Here is a 23,344-nt window from a genome sequence, read left to right as displayed (position 1 = left end):
CATCTGTACCTAATTCTGGACAGCGAAGCCCCACAGAAGGAAAAAACCTTTGATAGAATGACCACGAGTTTAGAGGCATGTCGTATTTCTGCCCGCAGCTGTATCAATGTTTCAAACCTACTTCTTCCCTCCTGCACCTGCTATTTGATTGTCTGTTCCATGCAGGCAGGCAATTGCTTTTTTATGCTATGCTCCTATCCATGCTGCCAGCTTAGTATTCCAGAGAATTCAAGCAACAGTATTCGCTGCCAAGAGTAATTTTGCCCCCTCCTCTCTCTCCCGAGTCAATTAAGAAGAGCGCTCGCCGCTGCAGCCGCTGTCCATTCGCTCTCCTACACCCAGCTATCGCGGTCGAAACGCAGCTGCTCCCAGAGAATCGCCGCCATGCCTGCCACCCTGTACAACCTGCTGGGCAGCCCCCCCTGCAACTTTGTGCGCTCGCTTGCGAAGCACCTGGGCGTGGAGCTGAACATCAGGGACCTGGACGTTACCAAGAAGGAGCACCTCAGCGAAGAGTACTCCAAGGTTGGTGGGGATTGATGTTAGAGTTAAACTTAGAGATCTCCTATCTGCGCTTCAGAGCAATGAAAGTGCGGGGGATTCTCGCTTGCCGAAATGTGAGTGGGGCGGCATGCGCATCGTTTCGGGCAACTAGCTTACAGAAGGCACGTTTGCAAAGAACAATGCGCTAAATAATGAGCTCGTCGCTTGAAATTGCTTGTGAGTTATTTCAGGCGCATGTACGGAAAATGCAGTTCGGAAAATGCTTCGGGGCGTGTGATTTGCGCAACATATCAGTTGCTAGAGATCCGTATTGATCTTTTCAGTTTTTCGATAGCACAGAACTGTTGTGGCAGCAGCCAAATGGGCATATTTTTGCGTATTTTATAGTTAGTTACGGCACTCACTGATTTCTGGTACATCTTGCTGGCACCATCAGAGCTAAGAATACTGAAAATGTGAACGTGCTGATGATGACTCCACGAAATTAATCGGTGGATGGGTTGATTACAGGCCTTGTGGTGGGTCGAAAGGGGTGTAGCGGGTGGATTAATGATTAGCAGGGTAATCACGGCGCCGGATTTCGCGTTTCGAGGCAGAGTTAAACCTTGCTCTCTTTTGTACCCTTCCAGCAAATTATATAGGTAAAACATCAACGATGAGAACAGTCAATGAAATGCTGTTTGCTCTCCGTGAATGCCGAAGGCACAACATGCAAACTAGCAGATATCTTGGGCTCATCTCCGGATGGGAGTTTGAGTTAATAGCAAGCTTACTTCTGGCTTGCTTAAACACCCTTGAAACATGAGTGGGGTTAAGGTGACTGAGGCAGTATCGCAGCAAGACCGGTTATTCTGGAGCCGGCGCCGTGTAAACGCTATAGAGGCGCAGCGTTGTCGTTGCACCATTCTGTGGTAGCTCGAAAAGCAAATGAGTTTTTCAAAACTGCATGAAAACGCGACGCAGCGAACCGCTCGAGGAAGGGTTGCGGAGATCGGAGGGAGACGTAAAAAAGTAAAGCAATTCTCGTGATCCGTTGGGAGAGTTTTCCCGAGGCTTGAGCTGACAAAACTAGCAAAAAACGAAAATCTCTGTAGGCTCAAGATGAAGGGGAAAGCCCCATCTCCTTAACTTCCAGCTGCGACGTAAAGCCCCCAAATAAACAGTGGCTAATCGCAGCGGCCGTGCGCCACCTCGCTTTGATGCACCTTTGTTGCAGCCCTGTGTCCCTAGACCTCAGGTCAACTCAGGCCTAAAAGTATGAATTAGAAGCAATGAACGAGGGCGAAATTACTCATGCGATGCCTTATTGACATCGCTGCTAGAAAATCTCCCACGCTAAAATTTTCCTCTGCAAGCCCAGTTCCCATTTCAGTTGAATTTATTTTCGCGAACCTCCCAAAAAGAAGAACCATATAAGGGGTGGGCTTTATACACACATTATTAAGTTTGAGGGAAGTAATCACTGAACAAAATGGTCAGTTACATTTGAGCACGACAGTGCAAAAAAATATTGCAGGGTTTCAACTAAGGTTGAACCTTGTTGGACGTGCGAAATCATAGTTTGGCTTGGTTTTCCAAACTGCGAGCCTTCAGCAGAGCCTTCAGCATCTCGCCAGTGTCCACCGCAACGTTGACGATCGGTCCCATTATTACGAATTGTCCGTGGCTCGAGTGCAGCAATCTACGTATCTCCATAAAGGGTACACAGGGGACGAGCATGTGTTCTGCCACGTCATTTAGCGGAGGCAAATCGGGAGGCATCGGCGTATACTTCCAGCCGTTGTTCACGCTGTATAGCGATATGTTTTGTTTACTTAGCGAAGATTTACACGATTCCCACACCTTCACGTTGGCTACGTCTTTCTCGGGCTAAGTAAGCAGCAATGTCGGATGCACGGGTTCACTTAGCGTGCCCAGACCATTGCGATGCCAAAAATTATCTCATACGTGGCACGGGTAGCCGAATGAATCTTCAACAAACTCTCGCTGAAATTTCGCAGAACCAGACGCGGCAATGACCAGCCGCATTTCAGAGTTTACCTGGCGTTCGTGCAGTTCCACGGTGAAATATTTGTGGTGCTGTTCGCGCTGCAAGTCTTCTCAAGCCCGTTTTCGATTTCGCTGCTCCCCAAGGCGAACGACCCGCTCTCCCGGTGTTTCGGGAGCTAACGTGGCCAGACGCTTCCGTCACGCATTCGCAGGTTCTTCGTTGCGTTTAGCAAATTCCTCGGGATCTGTAGACTCACTGACGCCGTCTTTTTTTCTCGCTGTACGTCAATGCGGAGTAATCGGCGCAACTCCTCCTCTGTTATGCTAACCGGACTCGGCTCGCTTTCCGTCATGGCGTGTATTGCTGGGTCGTCGCATGCTTGGCGGCGATATCGTACTCAATTTAAGCTGTGGTAGAGGTAAAGCTTATTGTTTTAAGGCGAAAGCCTTTAGTGCCTCATGATTGTCGACATAAGGTTGTCAGCAGAGGTGCCACGCTTTTCGGTTGGTCGAAATGGTTATGACGTCAGAGTGCGCGGATTCGAAGTATTGAGGTCACCCACTAAAGCCCTTTATAGCCCACAGATGCTTTTGGAGAGCACGAGAAATAATAAAGTAGTTGTTTATCGGCTCCGAAAGGTGGCGTAAGGCGTCCGTGGGTGACCGCATTACATACCTGATTTCTGCGAACAGAGCCATGGATACAACCGAACTCATCCAAGCAGAGAGAGGGTCGTGCTAAAGATGCAGTCAAAGTCGGCAGTCAAAGTGTGTAGTCAAATGAGCCACTAATACAGCACAAACAGTCTCGCAGTCAGTGCCAAACGGTGCGCCTGGAAAGGCTTTCGCCTTGCAGCATTTTAGAAAGCCAAAGTGCCCCTTGAATTTTTTGTTTGGTCGCGCTGCATATGGAAGATGATCAAGACGGCTCTGTGAAATGCTTAGCGCGAGAGGCGTCAAGCTTCACTAAAACACGATGAGGCAGTTGGACCTCGTGAAGTACAGCTTTCACATAAAATGTTTTCCCAGCACGCATATAAAGGCAGGCAGGTCTTGCTCATTCGGGGAGACGTAGCGCTCGACAATCGTAACGTACTCGGCGAATTGGAGCAAAGGGAAATAAAATCAATGCAAGATTTTAGTAACAGTATTTAGGCAGAACTTCGCATATATAGATTTCGTTAAGGACAGTAGTAAATTTGAAGTTATGTCACTGAATCAAGCAACCACTATAAAATCGGAATTATAGAATTGTTTGCCAAAAACAGTAGTTTGTAAGAGAAGCTGAACTTAAAAGCAGTGGCCGGGATTTAACGCCTTAATTCTAAAAGATGAAACGACCTGCGTGCGAACGGCCTTGGATCTAAGGTGGCTGATCGCGTGGGATGGAACTTGCTGAACACTGTATTGTGCTCTGTGCGCCAAGAACGCCAGCCGCATTTTTCGGCCCGGTAGGTACAACAGCGCTCGCCAGCAGGAAGAATTTGCGCACGTTTGCGATTTTTTGGTTTTAGGTTTTGTGGAATTGCAAAAGAATAAATAAATTGCCACAATAGATAGCGCTGCTTTCGTCCGAATAAGCTGAGCTTAGGGGTGAACTGTGTATAGCAAGACTTATGTGCAATCATTGCGGTCGGCCCATAAAATGAACGAAAAGCAGATGAAGTTGGGGACTCTGCAACCGTGGTCGGGGGAGCTTTTTTGTACGTTATCTTCGACTGTCAGCGTGTCGGCAAAAATGCCTGTTCGCTTGGGCCTATCATGGGGTCATTTCATTGCATCTGCGATTGCCTGCGGGCGTACCCAAAACACCCATATGAGGACGAGGCTCCTCTCCAGCGCGTCTTCGCTTCCTCAATGATTTCCTAGTTCGGCTCTTTGAAGCCACGGTTCGAGGCTCTAAATTAAAATTAGTATTTATAGACCTTTCCCTTAAGGCTTATGAAATCTGAAGTTCGCTAGAGATATGCAGTGCGCTACTGCGCTAGAGATCGGAACCTCCATGATTCTGCCCCTGCTTCTCGCAAAACATTTCATTTGCCGCCGCACAGTGTGCCTTGCCCCGATGCCTGCGCAGTTGTGCGTGCGGTGGTTTGAAAAAGAAACAAATATAAAAGTGGCCTTCTGCACCGCCCGGTGTTCCAGACAATACAATTCGCTTACATGCCACATCTTTCGGCACCGACTATAAAAGCCTGGTATCGTACTCAAACCCACCGCCTTTATGGCCCATGGGTGCTAGTGTTCACTGATGTTAATGTTTTTAGGCGGGCTACCAGCGTTGCAATTGAAGATAGCTTCTTAGTGAACAATTAATGTGCATGAGCGTGGTTAGTACCGAAACATATCCAAACAAAAAAAGATAAAACCAAGCGAAAGATTTCAGATTGAGATCGAGCTACAAGACCGATGTGGTGTGTACCCGCACGACTGAAGGGACAGATTTCAGGTTTAGGACCATTTGAGGCTTGTTAATGGACTCTTCGTCGCTTGAAAAAGCATGCGTACAGATGATACTCAGAAAGAGGCCCATCGCTCGCCTTCTTGAACTTACGCGTTCACTTCACTGAGGTGCTGCTTGCCGTGCTAAACAGTAGCACGTACTCCTGTGAATGACCGAGGATTGCAGGAGCCTACTTAAATTCTCCTTATTAATGCCTTACAAACCGCCATAATTTTTTTCTAACGTGTCATTGATGCTGATGCTAATGTTTATACGTGTGCCGCATAGAGAATACGCAATATTAAATATTTTTTCTCCGTAAATCACGCTTTCAGCTCACCTTTATATACTTGGTTCAAGATCACGCCTCTTCACTCCATGTGTTTGCCCATTTTGTCTCTTCCTGCCATTCTGTTCTGTTGCAGCTCAATCCGTTCCACAGGATCCCCACCCTTGACGACGATGGCTTCGTCGTTTACGAAAGGTGCGTGCTTCCCCAGCTGCCAGCAAAGAGCCTAGCTGCTTCACATCGAGGCACTCAAATTTCACGACAATAATTTTGACCTTGGTTCATGACGCTAATAATATGCCATGTTTTTGTTCGCAAGTTCGTTGCTTACATTCAGAAAAATTAAGAATTAGCTTCCCTGCGACACATCATTGCACTGCATCGGCCCAAGTTTCCCAGAAACAGCCTGTCCATGCAGCCCATATAAAAAGAAACGCATTCACACAAGAACCTTTCGATCACAGATTTCGTATTGCCTATTTCAACTCCTCTTACTGAATAAGGTACCTCTGTCCCGTATGCTTTACACACCGACAACAAAGTCTTCTTTAGCACCATGTCTGTCTTGCCCGCAGTTCGTGCCCGCCAAGAACACTGCCCCGTCAAAAAAAAAAACGGCATAAATTTTTTCGCCACTAGGAGGAAGTTTTTGTATTTTCGGAGAAAACTGTTCGTATCTTCAGTGTATTGTAGCTAGACGGTTTTCTTCAGTTTGCAATATGCATCTCATGAGGATATAACTGGTTCTGTCGTACGGACAAATTGTCTCCAAGAAAACAGGTACCAGAGCGATCGGCAAATAGCGGATGCACTACGCTACCAATATTTCGTATTGACTCAATACTTGTCCCAGTTTTCACATTTTATTGACAACACAACCAGAAGGGCAAGTCGGGCAAGACTGAGGAGCGCATACATAAACACTTACAAAAACAAGCTGCTCGTTCGGTGCACTTTTATGCTGCCTCGGTAGAAATTATTTTTTGAGTGGGTGATCACAAAGACTTTAACGACCATGGCTGCCGAAAGCAGTCCACCCGAGCGTCATTTTCAGCCACTATTAAATGGAGCGGCTCTCAACACAGGCGCAGCTGGTACAGACACTTTACAGTACTTTTTTTTTCTTGTAATCCGCTTATGCAAGGGAGAGCCGTTCTGAACGCCAGAGAATTCTTAGCTTGCGACCACGATACTTCGCGAACAATCATGCTGCATCCCCACTCCAGGCACAGAATAGCTCGTCCCGTGCTGGAGGCCTGAAACGAAGAGGCCATGTATCTCTGGCAATAAACAGACAAGCACTACCTTTTAAAATCGTTTACATCGAAAAACATCGCAAATATTCATCGGACTGATGTAAATTCTTCTCACTTCTTGCCTCAGTGAAAATCCATGATGCCTTAATCGAATCCAAATTCTTGACCATCAGCAGTTCCTCCACTTAATGAGTTCCATTCAAAAATGAGGAAAGGAACCCCTTTGGTATTTCTCGTAAGCTGTTGAATAATTAATGTTCATTTATCATTGTTGTTTACTTTCTCGTCTTATGCGATTTTCTAATCATAAGGTTTAACTGCGTTCGCCCACACTGCTAGCTTTTCATTTTGCTATTTCGATAAGCTGTCTCGCCTTTGACTAAGATACCCGCTTTCGACTGAGTTTCTTGGGGGACCACGTATTGGTTTAGCCCGCGCTGCCATGCCATGCAGAAAAGCACTAAATTTGAATCGCACTCTTGTATAGAAAGAGCTCAGGTTTTCTTCTTACTGTTTGTCGGCTTTAATGCGGATGCTGTGCACTTCCATGCGAAAAAATCACGCATACTGCGCTTGCGACCAAGTTTTCTTAACCTATTTTTCTTGTTCCACAGCAACGCCATAGCTTACTACCTGCTCCGAAAGCACGCCCCTGAATCCGAGCTGTACCCTAGCTGTGTGAGGGTCCGCACCCGCATTGACCAGCTTCTCGCTGTTGTCTCCAACGAGATTCACCCCAAGCAGCAGCTCTTCTTTGTAAGTGCCCTTTTCGATACATTAAACGTTTTCGAGATGCACATTGCGCGCGGTATAACCTCACCATGTTTTGTGCCATTAAATTGAACAGATCTCGACGTGATGGTGCACATAATTCCCTTCCCTATCGCTCGTTAGGCTTAGGTGCGGCCCTCATTGCGCGAAACTTCAAGAAAGTGATGCAACGAGTGGGCTACATCCGTCCCCCATTAAACGAATGCATTCTGATCTTTCGCTAGTTCCGTGCGCATTTATAATCTCTCGCCAAAATAATCCCACCTCTCGGACTATGCCCTGTTAAAAGCAATTGCACCTACGTTTATCACTCAAAAATGCCATAATTTTCAGGCGTAAAGAGCTGATAAACGAATTATTAAGGTGACTGTAAAATATTTGGATTATGTACAGGAAAGGCTGTTGAGCTTTCACACTGCGTACAAGTTCTTGAACGCTAAGCGCAAATTTAAAAACAATGTTTAAATATTTCCATTCACGTCGGCAGGATTAGGCGTATGGCTGATCCTGTCTTCCTTTGACTGGATGTCAAGCATTTCAGGGGTCCTTGAATTGCAAGAAGGCCATCTATACCAGTGTGCTGCGATTTACTAACGGATGTCTATATAGACGCGAGCAGGTTATTGGTGATGATGATGATAGACTACGCAGTCGAGTCATGTTTCTTTAATTCTACCGTATCGCACACACGCGAAAGAGCTTGCAAAAATCTATATATTCGGTTAGCTCTTGGCTGACGTCTTTTTAACGGCTACTCACACTTGACAGGAAGATCGTGGTCAGTGCGCCAGCATTTCCTCGGCTACAGAGCTCTAATAGCAGTGAAGTGCCCATCGATAATTTTTAAACCGTTAACTATTAGAATTAGCAAATCTCTTTAGTATTTGATTTGCCTCCTTTTTTCCGTCCGCCAACCCTGTATTAAACGTCGCAAGATTCTCTTTCCCTCAAAAACCCTATATTTAAAAATTAGTGATCAGCTTCCCTGGAACACATGGCGTGTAAACATTTATACAGTGATAGACGTCTTGAGGCTATGACCTCATTTTCCGCTCTTTTAATTGCACCTAAACGGTTCCTTCCAGTGCGCATCATATCCGAGCGCGCATGAGTGCAGCCTCTCATTGTTCTAAAAAACTGCAGCCCTTCGACACGTCTCGCACAAAAAATGCTCATAACCAACCCCGCCTGGGGCCCTAACTGTTTTTGTTACACGTCTTGCAGCGACCCCTCTTCTGGCAGAAAACCAAGCCTACTCAGGAGCAGGTGACAACCTATGAACGCGATGTCGTCCATGGGATGGAGCTTCTCATTGGTGACAGCAAATTCGCCCTCGGCGACAAGCTAACCCTTGCTGATCTTTGTCTTGTATCCAACCTGGCCATCGCCCTTGAGGTGCGCAGTCCTTAATTTTCACCCTTTTCTTTGTTTTCCAGTAGCCTTTAGACGTCAGTTAAGCAGCCAGCAGTCATCTGCTCTTTTACGTGTTTACAAATTCTGACTGGCACATTTTTTCCCCAATACTGAGTCATTTCCGCACGAACATTCCGACAGCCTAAGATAAAACCGAAATCACGCTGCAAACGCTCTATAAAGGGTGCTGTCATGAGACGGCTGGTAAGCCTATTTTCGTTGGATGCTCTCATTTCGCTGGAGACGGTACTCCAAATGAAGGTCCTGTGCCTTTTGCTGTTCTTCCCGAACACGTTTATTTTCCCATACTGGACATCCTTGCTGCTATTCGAGGACGACGCAATTGCAATGTTTAGCAAGGCTCACCGCCAGGATGGCACAGAGGACTGGACGATGGGTGAACAGGAAAAAAAAACTATCGGAGAGTGACGAGCATGAACGTGGACGGAGCTGCAAAACTGCGCCTTAAGCTGTTGTAGGAATTTGGTGTTTTTATTTTCACCATAATCATCATCATCATTATTATCAGCCTGACTACGTGCAGGGCAAAGGCCACTCCCATGTCTCTCCACTTAGCCCTGTCCTTTGCCAGCTGCGGCCATCGTACCCCCACAAACATCTTAGTCTGATTGGCCCACCTAAGTTTCAGCCTCCCCCTGCTACGCTTTCCTTCTCTTGTAATCGACTCCGTTTCCCTTTTTCACTATCATATAAATAGGGGACACGCATTAGGATCAGGTCATTATGGTATAAAACACTGCCACTCCCATAACACTGCTGCTTCTGCCGCCATCTTTCCGCATTTTACAAAACTAGCCACTGGCAACACTTCCCCTGCCTCCTCTTCTTTTTGGGTGGAACTCAACATGTTGAAAAGTCGGCCTGTTACATGCTCGGTCAAGGCAGCGTGCTTTCGTTATGCTTATTGTCTACGATATTTATCGCCGTTCATCCATACAGATTTTATTACCACACAGCATCTTCAAACTATACGCTGTTTTGTTATTCTACTGCCTAAAATGCTTTCTTAGTGCCAAACAACGCAATCTTTCACTACTGTAACACTTGACGCTATCATGTGCGTTGAATTGTTGGTTTCCCCCTGCTTTCGTAGAGGTGTAACCTTGTCGCATCCATCAATAAGCGTTTGCCTCTATTTTACAGAATGGCGCTGTAGACCGCACCAAGTTCCCAAAGCTGGTCAGCTACTATGAACGCATGCAATCCGAGCTTTCATACTTCGAGGAAATCTACAGGCCTTGCATCACCAACCTCCAGAAGAGCTGGGCTGAGCTCAAGTGAATTTAAATGATAAGCTCTGGCTCAAAGAACTTGGTTGTGGCTGTACGACAAACCGGGAAATAAAAACCTGTCATCCTTGACAACAAAAGTTTTGCGCGGGACTGTCTTAAAGAAATAAAGGTTATCGCTGCTGCATTTACTGTATGCAAAGCGTACCAAACACGAATATTAGTTGTTCGTCTAGGAGCAAACGAAAATATGACCGGGCTGCAAGGGAACCGGGTAGTCTTCAGGACGTAGCCGAATCATGTGCACTATTGTTGACATCCTTCCATGGTGAAGCGAGGAGCGCGCAATATCAAGGGAATAAGATAAAGAAGGAAGACATCACTTCCGAAGCATGTGTACATGTTTCTTCTTTGAGTTATGCCTCCGTAATTGTGCGCTATTCTCTTTAGCTAGAGGACATGCCCTTTGAGGTCATATCTGGAAGATGTGATATTAAGAGCACATGTGGGAGTGAAGTGGGCTAGCGATACAGCTGCTTCTATCAATGCTTCCTGTTGTGAATGGAGAAAAGTGCTCTCAATACGACGATGACAGCCAGGGCGCAAATCACTGAGATGAGCTCTTAGTATCCGGTTTTTTTAAATGTTTCACAGAGCGCACTTGCCAATTGCAACCCTCATGCTTGATTTTCATGAAAGTGCTAATAATGCATGGTTGTTGCATACTTCAAGCTTATGGCTTGATAGCACGCTGGTTTTAGGAGGCAAATCTGGTTCAACCAATGGACGGACCCTATTACCGCAGAATTTGACAGCGCAGTACGCAAATATTCCTCTTATCACTAATGAGTCCTAAAAAAAGCTGAGGAGGCTTTCAATAAGGCCTTAGCCTAAGAACTAGTTGCGAGCATAGGAAGCGAAAACATGTTTTCGCTTCAGTTTCGATGCTGTTTAAACGGGAATATCAACGTCTTTCACTCGATGAACTTGAAGTTTCCTGATTCTTGAAAAAAAAATTTTAGCGCTCCTAATAGCGGTCTTCTAAAGACTGCTCGAGCTTGTCGTCAGCGAGTAAACAATGCATTTGAAATTGCTTATTGAAATTTTAAATAAACGGGTCCCGGTGCAAAGGAGTTAATGTAAACAAGGCTGTCAGCTTCAAATACGAATCACTTGTAAGCACGCGATTATTAACAGCGCTGAGCTTGCACCACCCCGCAAGACATCCTTCCTAATTCGCTTTTTATAACTTTTATATGCACTACTTTGATAGCTAAATGCAGTACCTGTAGATAGAGAAGCAGAAAAAGAAAGCTTTTTTTTGAGACGAAGATAATTTCTAGCGCCTTTACATACTTGTCTCCCACACTGTGATTACGCAATGCACATTTGATGGCTTATGCTTCCATCTAATCAAACGCTTCTGAGCGTGACATGCTTTCAGCTCCCATTCTCAGCAAACTGAGGCAAACATCACTCGGAAACTAACGCGAACCTGAAGCAGAGCATAAAGCAATTACCCGAAACTTTCTAAAATTTTCAAACGCGATTGTATCTACTACAAAAAATAACCAGCTGTTTCCGCTCTGCTCCGCAAAGTGCAAGCTTAGAGAAAGTAGACGCGTGCTGCTGCCCGAAATTCGCTAATGGAAGAGATAAAGTCTGACTTACGTATTTAATAGCTAATTTGGCTACCAGGTTGAGTGCGATAAGCACACGGTTTCCATCGGCGCTAGTAACTTGGACGGCGCTTGTTACGCGTTGACCAAAGCAACTAACATTGTACGTTAAGAGAAGTTAGTGTCACATTGTTCGTGTTCTTATTTTTTCCGAAGATTTGACCTTCATCTGTCATCTATGCACCGAGGATCCAAACTGGCCGCGGTTAAAAACGAAATGACAAAATGAATACACACACTGTAAGGATTAGCGTGCACAACAGGGGTTCCCGTGACCGGGGGTCCCGTGACAGTCGCTTGACTTTGGGACCCTCGCCTGTATACTGAATTTATGTAACCGATTTGTACTCAATAAATTCTTACCTTATCTTAAAAAAAAAAAAAAAATTAGCAGGAGGTATTGGGCAACGCAAAGCACATTAACTCCAGGCGCGAGCTGCCACGGCAACACGGCGAAGCTCCATATTTCTCGTCTTGTTCCGGGACATCATCCGTGTCCGACATCGTTCGCTACAGTGGTCCCGGCAATGAAGAGTTCTCGCCCTGTCGGCTTGCGGCGAGGACAAAGACTAGAATGGGCAGTTGAAGAGAACTAAAAAGAAAATTACCCTGCCCGTGCGGAGAGGACAGAAGGAACAAGTCGTAGTAGGTCGTGGGGCGGCTGACGTGGAGTGTTTCGCAGCCACGATGATCCAATTCCGAAAAGGGTGTGAGTGGTTCACCGAAGTAATTTGCAGAAATCATTTGCTCGACGCGATGGGGTACGTTATATTGTGCTTGAAATTTCAAAGACAAACGAAATTGAATTGAAGGGTTCAAGAGACAACCTAGATATGCAGATGCTAAACTGTGCGGCTTCTGAGGTCGGTTGTGGCGATGCTGCTGGCTGCCTCGGGAATCGGGGGTAAAGGAACGGGCATGCTGACGACGTTCTTCGGCATGCTGGGCCATATCTGAAAGGGGCGTGCACTCCGAGGCGTCGAGATTGTAATGCAAAGTTGTGTGCATTGTGAAGTACAGATCACGCCCATACGGAAGAAATAAAGGAGAAAATCTAGTCATGGACGCTGTGATAGTGATGTACACGCACGTTAGGAAAGATGGACATAGTCCCCTTAGTCTGATCTGAAGCGAGATGCAGCGTAAACAAATCTCAGAAAGTACAAATGAAGCACTTGGTGAGCCCGTTAGTTTGAAGCTAGTGCGCGGTGATGGTCAGATTAACGATGCGATAGTTTGCAAGTAGGGCTGCTACGACGTAGGAAACAACCACGTGACATCGGTCACTAAGCAGCCCATAGGGTGCGAACAAAATCACGCAACACAAAAGAGCACCATCGCGGACAAAAAGAACTGGAAGGGCGGTTGATTCGGCATACTTTGTAAGTTGGTAGATGTCATCTGTAATCTAGCGGTGCCCTGAGAGAGCGCAAGCTAGCGGGCCGTAGCGATCAACTCTAACGCTTTTGAAACGTTGTAGACCGGTACAGGGAACGGGAGTGGCTGAATGGAGCCGGTCAAACGGGGCTGGGGAGATACGCTCAATCAGACAAAGCAGGATCGGAAGTATTTGCGAACACAGTCGTATATTCAGCGCCAGCAGTAACGCTGCAAGGTCCTTTTACAGATTTTCAACTCACCTGCGTGTGGACACTGTGAGTCGGCCTCATTTTTCAGACGGCATATGGCGAGGGTACTCTCGACAACCTTGCGCGGCGCAGCATTCCACATGTATAGCTATTTCAATATCCTGTATTTGTACACAGTGTATATTGCTGCCCTACCTCTATCCTTTCTTACTATCACTCCTCCCCCCTTCCCTCTCCCTGTCCTCTTCCTGTCCTTTTATTTCCGCTTGCCGCAGCTCAGGTGCTTCAGGTTTCAATGGCAGATGCCGCGGCTAGCAACACGTGTTCCTTCCATAATTATCTTTTCTTTTTATTTTTCTTAACAATAAATAGCCACTAACAACATTTAGGTGAGGAATTGAGAGGAACCACCGTCGACCAGTAGGCATGTAGTTGTGGTCGTAGGGGAGACTAGCTCGGACGGCAAGATGCGATGCTTGGAGGCGCATTGCGCGAGAATATTGTCACGACCAGAGGAGCCGTGAAGGTAGACGTCGGGAAGAACAAAAGACTCCCGGTCTTGCCTTCTTTTAATTATGGAACCAGCTTCCACCACACAGAACAGAACAGCGCGCAACGAGAGCCCACCGCCGCTTCGTCGTCGTCTTCGACTCAGGGCGGAGGCCGCGCGGCGCGTTAGGCGCGTGGCATTATTCCCCCCCCCCCCCCCCCCCCCCGCGAAAGCAAACATCGTCTCGATGTGGAATGGGGTATGTACAGTGAGGGGAGGAGGAACAAAAAAAAAAGACTGGGGGTGAGATGAACTATACAGTGCGCGCTAGATGACATGCAGGCAGAGTCAAGTTCACACGTGGGGTAAGGGGGAAAGGTACGAAACAGCGTGAACACAGCGCTCAGTCACGCGAAAAGTACGGCTTTAAGCGCACTACATGCACGATTTCAGGCCGTTGACGCTGAGTCCCGGCGACCACAGTTCCATGGGGGACAACTTCGTAGTTGACGCTGTTCAGGCGGCGCAGGAATCTGTACGGGCCAAAATACCTATTTAAAAGTTCCGCAAAAGTGCGAGGGTTCCGCACGAGGCCGGAAAAAAGCTGGTCTTTTACGCCGCGCATCAGGTGCCGCAGCTTTTTTTCTTCAGGCATGGCCGGATCGGCGCGATGGCAAAGAAGCTTCACATCCTCGACGTACATGGCAACACCCTCATTGGGAAGCTGAATTCGAGAGGACAGTGCACACTCTGCGCTCTCCCGGCGGTCGCTGTTGGCGTACGTACTCAGGAGCTGACGTCGAAAGTCCGGCCACGTAGAGAAAGTAGTCTCATGGTTTTCGAACCACGTTCGTGCAGAGTCTTCAAGGCTGAAGTAAACGTTACGCAGCTTTGTAGCGTCGTCCCAGCAGTTAAAGGTCGCGACCCGTTCGTATTGAGCCAACCAGTCTTCGGCATCTTCAAACAGGTCGCCGTGAAAGGGCTTAGGCGTGCGTGGAGTCTGAAGGGTGAGATAGGTGGGGCTGGCTGCAGGGACAGTCGTAGGCAGGGCGTGCAGTGGCGTCGCCATGAGTGGAGTGGTAGTTGGAGGCGCGCTGACAATAGGAAGGGCCTCGGGGGACAGGCCGCGGATCCTCCGGCTGGCACGATGGACAGGGGTGGTCACAAGAGGCGGACGCGTCGAGTCGTCCTCAGGAGTAGGGAGCATCGGCCGCACCTCCACCAGTGTCACGACCAGAGGAGCCGTGAAGGTAGACGTCGGGAAGAACCCAAGACCGGGAGCCTTCTTTTAATTATGGAACCAGCTTCCACCACACAGAACAGAACAGCGCGCCACGAGAGCCCACCGCCGCTTCGTCGTCGTCTTCGACTCAGGGCGGAGGCCGCGCGGCGCGTTAGGCGCGTGGCAATATGCTACCGTCGGTGAGGTGGACTCGGTGTCGATTATGGACGCAAGACGGTGGGTTACCGCTGCTATGGAGGTAGATCGACTACGGTAGGGGGCGAGGTGACGCGGGCTGCTGCCGAGAAGCACGCAGCGTCGCTGGGAAGTGGATATCGCGAAAAATCATTGGCGTCATCGCTTTAGAGGGGTTTATGGCTCTCTGTTCTGCTGCCCTCTGCAGGGATCACTGTTCAGATTCAGGGAGGGGGGAGTAGGATGTGGGAGGAGATAGGGAAGTCATACAATGTATCCATGACACGCACCAAGCACACCGCACACGCGAAGGTTCAGGAGGTCAGTATTCCGTCACTTGGCAGGACTCAAGTAATTCATGTGTGGAAGGCACTGGCAGACGCACAAAGACTGGGCAGGTCCGGAACGAGAGCGAGAGAGAAACAGAAGGACGGAAAGGCAGGGACGTCAACTATAGGCGCTGCCCAGCAGGCTACCCTACATGCTGGGAGGGGAACAAAGGGGAATAATAGCAAAAAGAGCGCCAGCGATATGAGTTTTCGAAGTGTCCATAGACCACTATGGCAAGGAGACCGAGGGCGCTCACTTAGAGCTTAAAATTTAAAGACGAGAACACAACCCTGAGTTCCTTAAGACCCGCAGGAGCGTTTTCACCGCTTTCCTTTGTGAGGAAGGTTTTGTCCAAGGTAGTAGAGTATTGGATTCTGTTAGAGGACGAGAGTCCAACCGGCGCAGAGTAGCAGCCCGGAAGGCGCGCTATCACTCAAAACGACAGCAGTCACAGAGTAGGTGCCCGATCGTTTCATCGCAACCGCACTGCTCACGCGCTGAAGAGTCTGCCATTGCAATGAGATTGGAATAGACGTTTGTGAACGCCCATCCCAGCCACAGGAGGCACAACAGCGCAGTATCACAGCAGGGGAAGCCGAGTGTTATCACAAATGGAAGAAAGGGGTCGCAGTGATACGAGCGAGAAGTCCGACCTCCAGGTATAGATCACTACTCTACAGTCGCGTTTCGGGCGAGCAGTTGAAGGGGCCTTGCTGCGTCAGCTCCTGGTAGTAGTATGCGGACAGTGTTGGTTATATCGTGAGCCGATCGAGTAACACCGCCAGCTGAGGCGTTGCCAACAATGTCACTGTTGGCCTGGTGCCCACTGGAAGATGATTTGGTGACGCTGGTTCTATTGCCTCATGGTGCCCATGTCGAACGACACTACAACTTGCTCATGATCGCTATGGCTCACGGCAGATTGAAGACATTTTAGGGCAGCTATAGAATCGCAGAAAACAGCCCATTTTTGAGGTGATTGTTGAGAGATGTACCTCACATGGATACCTGAATCGGAATACATATCGGGCCTTTCCCGACAATTATTTGAAGAATCTGTGTGAGATAAGGAACTGGCGGACGGGTAGCACCAGCGCAGATCCCACAGGTAGTCTAAGTGGGTAGGGCAAACACGAACGAGCACACGCAGCACAGGTTGGTTGATAATCTCTCGCACTGACACAGTAAAAAAAAGCCTGGTATGTATTCCGATCGGGGTATCGATGTGAGGTAGGGCGTGCGCGAACGAGCACACGCAGCGCAGCGCAGGTCCGGTAAGTCATTTGTCTAATGAAGACACTTGCACATGTACAAAAATAGCGGCTCACATCCGGGGAACGCGAATGGAAGGAAAGCCCGGTGAAGCAGACGTGTGGAAGAGGATGGAAGGACTGAAAAGTAATCCTCAGTCGACGAGATGCTTGATGAATAATCGGGACGAACAGGAGAGTGTCCCTCCATCGGAGGAACAGCCCCGAGGGCACTGGGTTGGTACGTACAGCACTTGCCCTGAAGAGCTTCAGCTCAACTACTGGGAGCTGGAGTCAATGGACCGCCGCCGCCGCTGCTAGCGATGATGGCCTGTGAGAGGCTTTCCTTGAAGGGGAGATGAGGACTCGACCGCCTGAGTGGCCGTGCGGTTGGGGGTGTAAGGCTGCGGAGAGGGCGAGGCGGCCGAAGCGACCGACCGTCGAATATTTCTTAGTTGAACTGGAAGGAAGCCGCACTGCGTGAGGCGCGCGCGGCCGAGCGTGTACCCGGGCAGTGCAACACCATTGGTAGAACTTCGGGCAATTATTGGTGAAAATTGGCACGAACATCGGTCCTACACAGGCATTTGGGCCGAGCGCTACCACTTCGACACATTTTCCCTACTTTCATGCCAGTTTAGCGCCAACGTTTGGCCAATCGAGCGGTCAACGCAGGTCCGGCGTTCGTTCTGCAGCATGTGCGCCAGTAAACGTCTCATACTGGCATCCAACTTTCAAACATTGGTATTCAGCTTTCGAATAGTTGTATCCAGCTTTCCAGCATTTGCACATGCAATATTACCCACTTGCCAGTGACCGACACTGTGGATGTACCATTCTACCTAGCCAATATTCATAAATGAGGGTGCAATAGAATTCCTGAAATAAGGCCCGTTTATTGCATCGAGTTACAAGAATCACGCTTTTAGCGTACGCAGTACGGCTTGCGCTACCATCTGTGAAGTAAAGAAAGGGGGCCCAAGAGCATGATGGTAGAGGCTATGGGAAAACCATTTATTTTCAAGTTTGGTGCGTGTTGATCATTCAGGTTGGTCAACGGAGCTTGGCAAGCTGCTGTGGCACGGTTAAGGCGTCCATAAAGTGCTTAACGGAGCTGTGCTCAAGTGATCAGTCATATCCGAAGTAATCGTTGCACTCCTCTTGCAAGAGGACTGTTGCACTGCATTCAAACAAATTGCATGATGCAGTGTGACCTCACGATGTGCAAAGAGATGCATGATGTCATGATAAGCCCAATTGTGGCTAGGGAAAAAAATGTTTAAACACTGAATTCTGCGAGCCGCAGTCTGCGTGAAGACACTAGCAATATATTTTGCAGGATAATTCTTAATTTATGCTTAAGAATAAGCATAACACTAGTTTCATAAAGTGGAATTTAATCTACCGAACTTGCCTTGTACCAAATGGTTCATTTTTATTGTAGTGCGCCGTGTCGTGTCCCCAGTAAACATATTCTATGCGACAAAAGCAAATCAATGTCATATTGAAAACAGATTAATGTATTATTTTGTTTTAATTTCATAACTCGTATCTCTCAATTTCGAGCTGATATTTTATTCAAGTGAAGATGTACAGGTTGTAGCATCTCCTCCACATGGACGTCAAAACATTTTTGATCAGCTTTTCTTAATGGGGTTCAATATACGGCTTGCGATTTTTTCCAAATACGCTGAACGCAAGGAACTCACGGCACCTTTTTTTTTAATCTAGCTGTTTATCTTAGTCGCTGCTATATGGGATTCGAAACGGCGACCTGAAAACCACACAAAAACACTCGTCTGATAGTCAAGAGCAATTGAATTGTTTGGTTGAGTGACAACTTGGGCAAAAGCTTTAGCCAGAAATTGCGGGTTTGCTATTGGGCCTGCAAGTGTGCAAGCCAAAAAGAAACAGCACGTAAGTATTACGCATATTCTTACTGAGTGGTCTGCAGTGGAAAATTAATTAAGCTGTTCTGATTCCTGTCGTGCATAAGCGGCAAATTACAAACGTATTCCCGGATGCATCCGATCTCAGGTCACATGAGTTCAAACCCGCTTTTAGACACAGTAGTGAATGTTTGGTGAATTCATCTCGCCAAAGAAGAAATATGGAGTTCTTACCATTCGGGCACATTTGCACTGCGCACGACGATTGGCCAGACATTTCGCAATAAGAGTAGGTACACAGAAGTCCTCCTCGTGTTTTGGCTCGTCCTCTTTTCCTGCCGTAAAAAGAAAAGCCGCATGTTGTCAAAGCAACATTTACTCCCGAAACCACATTAACTTTCAGACGCATGTCAAGATAAAAAAAATTAGTACTTACAAATAAGATCTTGCAGGCCAGGGCACAAACCGTGCCGGAGCTCTCCTAACATATGAGATGTGGCTTTTCGCTTGCGTAAACTATGAATGGCGCCAGCTCGAGTTTGCATGCTTTTTCTTCGCTCTGGTTGTGTGGTTGGGCGCCGGCGTGCCAGCCAAGGCAAGACCCTTCAAGTCAAGGATGCATCATTATGATGGATCGCGCTGTTCCAAGACGAGTGGCAGGGGAGACGATGGCGGTGGAGAGGGGGTTGGCGGGTAGGAGGGGGAAGAGTGACTAAAAGAAATAAAAAATAGCGCTTCGCGGGAAGGGGGGTTTGCGCGCTGCGTGGAAAAGAGCGCGGCCGGGGGGAGAGGTGGGGAGATATTGGACTTGAAAGAGATAGGGGACGGAGACAAAACATGTGAAAAGGGTTTAGAACTTTTGGATAATGAGTCACAGGCAGTACAGAAGGCAATATCTATAAGAAACAAGAGTATGGGAAACACGGAAGCATGAAAGTATTGTGATAAAGCCGCAGCATAAGCATCATGTTCGGCGCCCGAAAATTTTGATGTGAAAAACGTGGAGCCTCAAGATGGATTTCGCCAGAACTACAGACACTCACGTATTTCGCGTGGCCGAGTGATGTGGCTTCTGCTAGCTCAAAATGGCGTAAAATGTTACGAAAAAAGAAGAAAAATATAAAGCCATAAAATATTATGCAAGCAGAATGCGCACTCTTTCATATTTTTATTTACCATACATGTGCCGAACCAGATATGTTAACGTATGTGTGACACCAGTTGTCAGTCGATTTATTCGCTTGTCGTCGAAGAATCCTCAAATTCTTTGTTGGTGTAGATGTTTCACGCAAAAAAAGTAAAAACAAACAAAATAATGTTGAATTGTGGTTCGCAACTACTTCCCATTTTTATCAATAAAAGTGGCGTTCAAAAGCGCAACAAAAAGGAGCGCGGAACTAAGCAAAGACGTGAGCAAGAGCTATATAGACACCAATGCAAATTACGCAGCAGAAGAATAAAATGCCCAAAAAGAACAGTTTCTAACATTACGATTTGCAGAAAAGGAAGGAAATAGCAAATCAGAAAACACAGGAAAGGCACGATCACAGGGCACGACGTAGGGAAGCGTAGGAATCTCTTAGCGTGTGTCCGCGCACATTTATGAAGCACCAGCCTAATATTTCACGTGATCAACGCATAATTCGAAATAACGAGGCGACTGCTTCGTTTATGGATGTTGATAAAATTGCACACAAAGTCAGTTTAGCGAATGCGCTTGCACTAAGCTATTACGTTTGTATTGCGATCTCTATGAAGCACACGCGCTCTGCGCACTGCGACAGTGAATTCCTAGCGCGAATAAAAAAAGTGATTTTTTAATTAATCATTTATTCATAAAACTTATATAATTTTTGGAGAAGGCACCTTTTGGCTGGTTTCGAGACACTCGCTCAAGCAGAGTGCGCAAAAAAGCTTTCAAATGCATAATGTTAAATGACAAATAGGCTGATTATTATGCCAAGGAATCCGACAAAGGCAACAGCGTGAGCTCTGTTTTGTGCACTTCTCAAACAAAAAATGCATTTTGTTGATTAGCGTCTTAGCTAGGCTTTATATTGTGACACGAATAATTGCCACTGGGTCACTCCAGCGCGCATTCTTTAATTACTAAATTTGCGGGACCTTTTAAAAGAAAATTTAGTGATTAGTGCAGCCGCTCCTACTTACCTAGTATTAACGATAGAATTCTTTGCATCTGTGGTCGTTGGTCTGGATGGTGTCGTCGTCGGTCTTATGCGACAGACAGGTTCCTCTGTGGCGGAATAACGACAGTCCACTGACCATCACCCAAATTATCGTCACTTCTTTGTTTCACTCGAAAACAGCGAAGGAACGAAAAAAAAATCTCGACGGCAGCAGCTATACAGCGAGCTAATACGCTTTGAATGCTTCCGAATGCGTTTGGAAATTTTTATGAAGCACCGCACAACTGCATTCGGTCCGAATGACAGTAGAAATGCAGTATACCATTCGGGTCAAATGCCACTTAAAAGTCAGCGTAGCACGGGTGTTATGAGAGAATTCCAGTTGTACCCCGCAGCGGTGCCTCAGTGGTTACGGCGCTCGGCTGCAGACCCGAAAGACGCGAATTCGAACCCGGCCGCGGCGGCTGAATTTCGATGAAGGCGAAATTCCAGAGACCCGTGTGCTGTGTGATGTCAGTGCACGTTAAAGAACCCCAGGGGGTCGAAATTTCCGGAGCCCTCCACTACGGCGTCCCATATAGCCCGAGTTGCTTTGGGACGTTAAACCCCATAAACCAAACCAAACCTAAACCAAACCAGAATTCCAGTAGTATTAGTCGAGCAATAGCACTCCGCTACTATAGTCTAAGAATAGTCCAGGAACATGTGTTTTGATCTCAAGGAACAAGACATTTACTTTGGGAACGTATACATGCCAATTAATGTTAAACTGAGATGAGACAGATTTATACAGGTCTTCAACTTCTTATCGAGAGCTCAAGTGACTTTTACGAGTTCGAAAAATGGAAACTGTCGCTCTCTGAGGTAGCAATATTGTCACGGTGTAGTGACGGCAGTCCAGCGGTCAGGAAGACAGCAGGAAAAACTTTCAAACGAAGATCTTTATTTGGGCTGACTTGCGCCCTCAAAAGAACTGAATCACTCGGCGGCGGCGTAAGCAACAGGCGTGCTCGGCGGTCGTCGAACTACGAATGTCCGATGCTCGCGGCATCGCTCAATTTAAAGCCAGCAAGGAAACTTCCAGATAGCAGGACAAGATCGTCTACAGTAATCTGGAAAAACCTAGATGCAGCCTTTCATGGCTGCGAACAATCGAGATTAGTCTGGTCGCTTCTCGCGCCACGAACAAAAGTGATAACGACCCTCTCCTGCTGCCTTGAGCGTGAACGAACACACACTGCAATGATACGTGGCATTACCCCCCTTCCAAAGAAGCATCGTCTCGATGCTTTAAAATGAGAATAAACACGGACAATGAAAACTTCCAGTCCTTTAGCGTTCATAATATGGCTTCAGGCGTACGACATGTGCGACTTCCGGGCGTGTGCGGCGTCGCTGAGATGCTGTCGTGCCGTCGGGGATGACTTCGTAGTCGAGGTCACCGATGCGACGGAGAACCTTGTACGGGCCAAAGTAGCGTCGCAGCAACTTCTCACTCAATCCACGGCGGCGAACTGGCGTCCATATCCAAACACGATCACCTGGCTTGTAATGCGTGTCTCGTCGGCGCAGATTGTAGCGTCGGGCGTCGGTGTGCTGCTGGTCTTGAATGCGAAGCCGCGCAAGTCTTCGGGCTTCCTCGGCGCGATGAAGGTAGGCGGCGACGTCGAGGTTGTCTTCGTCAGAAACGTGCGGGAGCATTGCGTCGAGTGTTGTCGTGGGCTTCCTGCCGTATAGCAGCTGGAATGGGGTAAACCTGGTTGTCTCCTGGACGGCAGTATTGTACGCGAAGATCACGTAGGGCAGAATGGAGTCCCACGACTTGTGTTCGGCGTCGATGTACATGGAGAGCATGTCTGCGATGGTCTTGTTCAGACGCTCTGTGAGTCCGTTGGTTTGTGGATGATAGGCGGTTGTCCTCCGATGGCTTGTCTGGCTGTAGTTTAAAACGGCTTGCGTCAGCTCCGCTGTAAATGCCGTCCCTCTGTCTGTGATGAGCACTTCGGGGGCGCCGTGTCGCAGGAGAATTTGCTCGACAAAAAATTTTGCGACTTCTGTTGCGGTACCATTAGGCAACGCTTTTGCTTCGGCGTATCGGGTCATGTAGTCGGTGGCCACGATGATCCACTTGTTACCTGATGATGAAGTCGGAAAGGGGCCGAGGAGGTCCATTCCTATTTGCTGAAAGGGCTTAGTTGCAGGTGGTATGGAGTTCAGGAGTCCGGCTGGTCTAGTCGGAGGCGTTTTGCGTCGCTGACACTCACGGCACGTCTTCACGTAATGGGAAACGTCGGTAGCTAGCCGCGGCCAATAGTACTTCTCCTGGATGCGGTGCAACGTGCGAGCAATCCCGAGATGCCCTGCAGTCGGCTCATCATGACATGCCTGCATAATTTCTTGCCTAAGATTCTTGGGCACGACAAGAAGATGTACTGTCCTGTTGGGCGCGAAGTTCTTCTTCAGGAGGACATTATTGTGAAGGACGAAGGACGACAGTTGGCGCTTGAACCCCAGGAGAGGCGATGCGGTCTGGCCTTTCAAATAATCAACTAGGCTTTGCAATTCAGGATCCGAGCGCTGCTGCTGCGCGAAACTGCTGGCGCTTACCGGTCCTAGGAAAGCATCGTCGTCTTCTTCT

At 47.7% G+C, this 23,344-nt stretch overlaps 1 protein-coding gene across 1 annotated transcript; it reads left to right on the top strand.

Moving 5' to 3' along the window:
- The first annotated feature begins 344 nt into the window (after nucleotides 1-344).
- LOC149362280 (glutathione S-transferase 1-1-like) lies at nucleotides 345-10,028 on the top strand. Its single transcript, XM_089572974.1, has 5 exons — nucleotides 345-525; nucleotides 5,362-5,420; nucleotides 7,096-7,237; nucleotides 8,477-8,647; nucleotides 9,830-10,028. The coding sequence occupies exons 1-5, from the start codon at nucleotides 385-387 to the stop codon at nucleotides 9,965-9,967; spliced, it is 651 nt and encodes a 216-aa protein (XP_089429100.1). The 5' UTR covers nucleotides 345-384; the 3' UTR covers nucleotides 9,968-10,028.
- The last annotated feature ends 13,316 nt before the right edge of the window (nucleotides 10,029-23,344 follow it).

Source organism: Amblyomma mixtum, chromosome 2, assembly GCF_055824585.1.
Source record: "Amblyomma mixtum isolate Tamu chromosome 2, ASM5582458v1, whole genome shotgun sequence".
NCBI lineage: Eukaryota > Metazoa > Arthropoda > Arachnida > Ixodida > Ixodidae > Amblyomma > Amblyomma mixtum.
The sequence above is the reverse complement of the archived record's forward strand: the minus strand, read 5'-3'. Positions and strand labels throughout refer to the sequence as shown.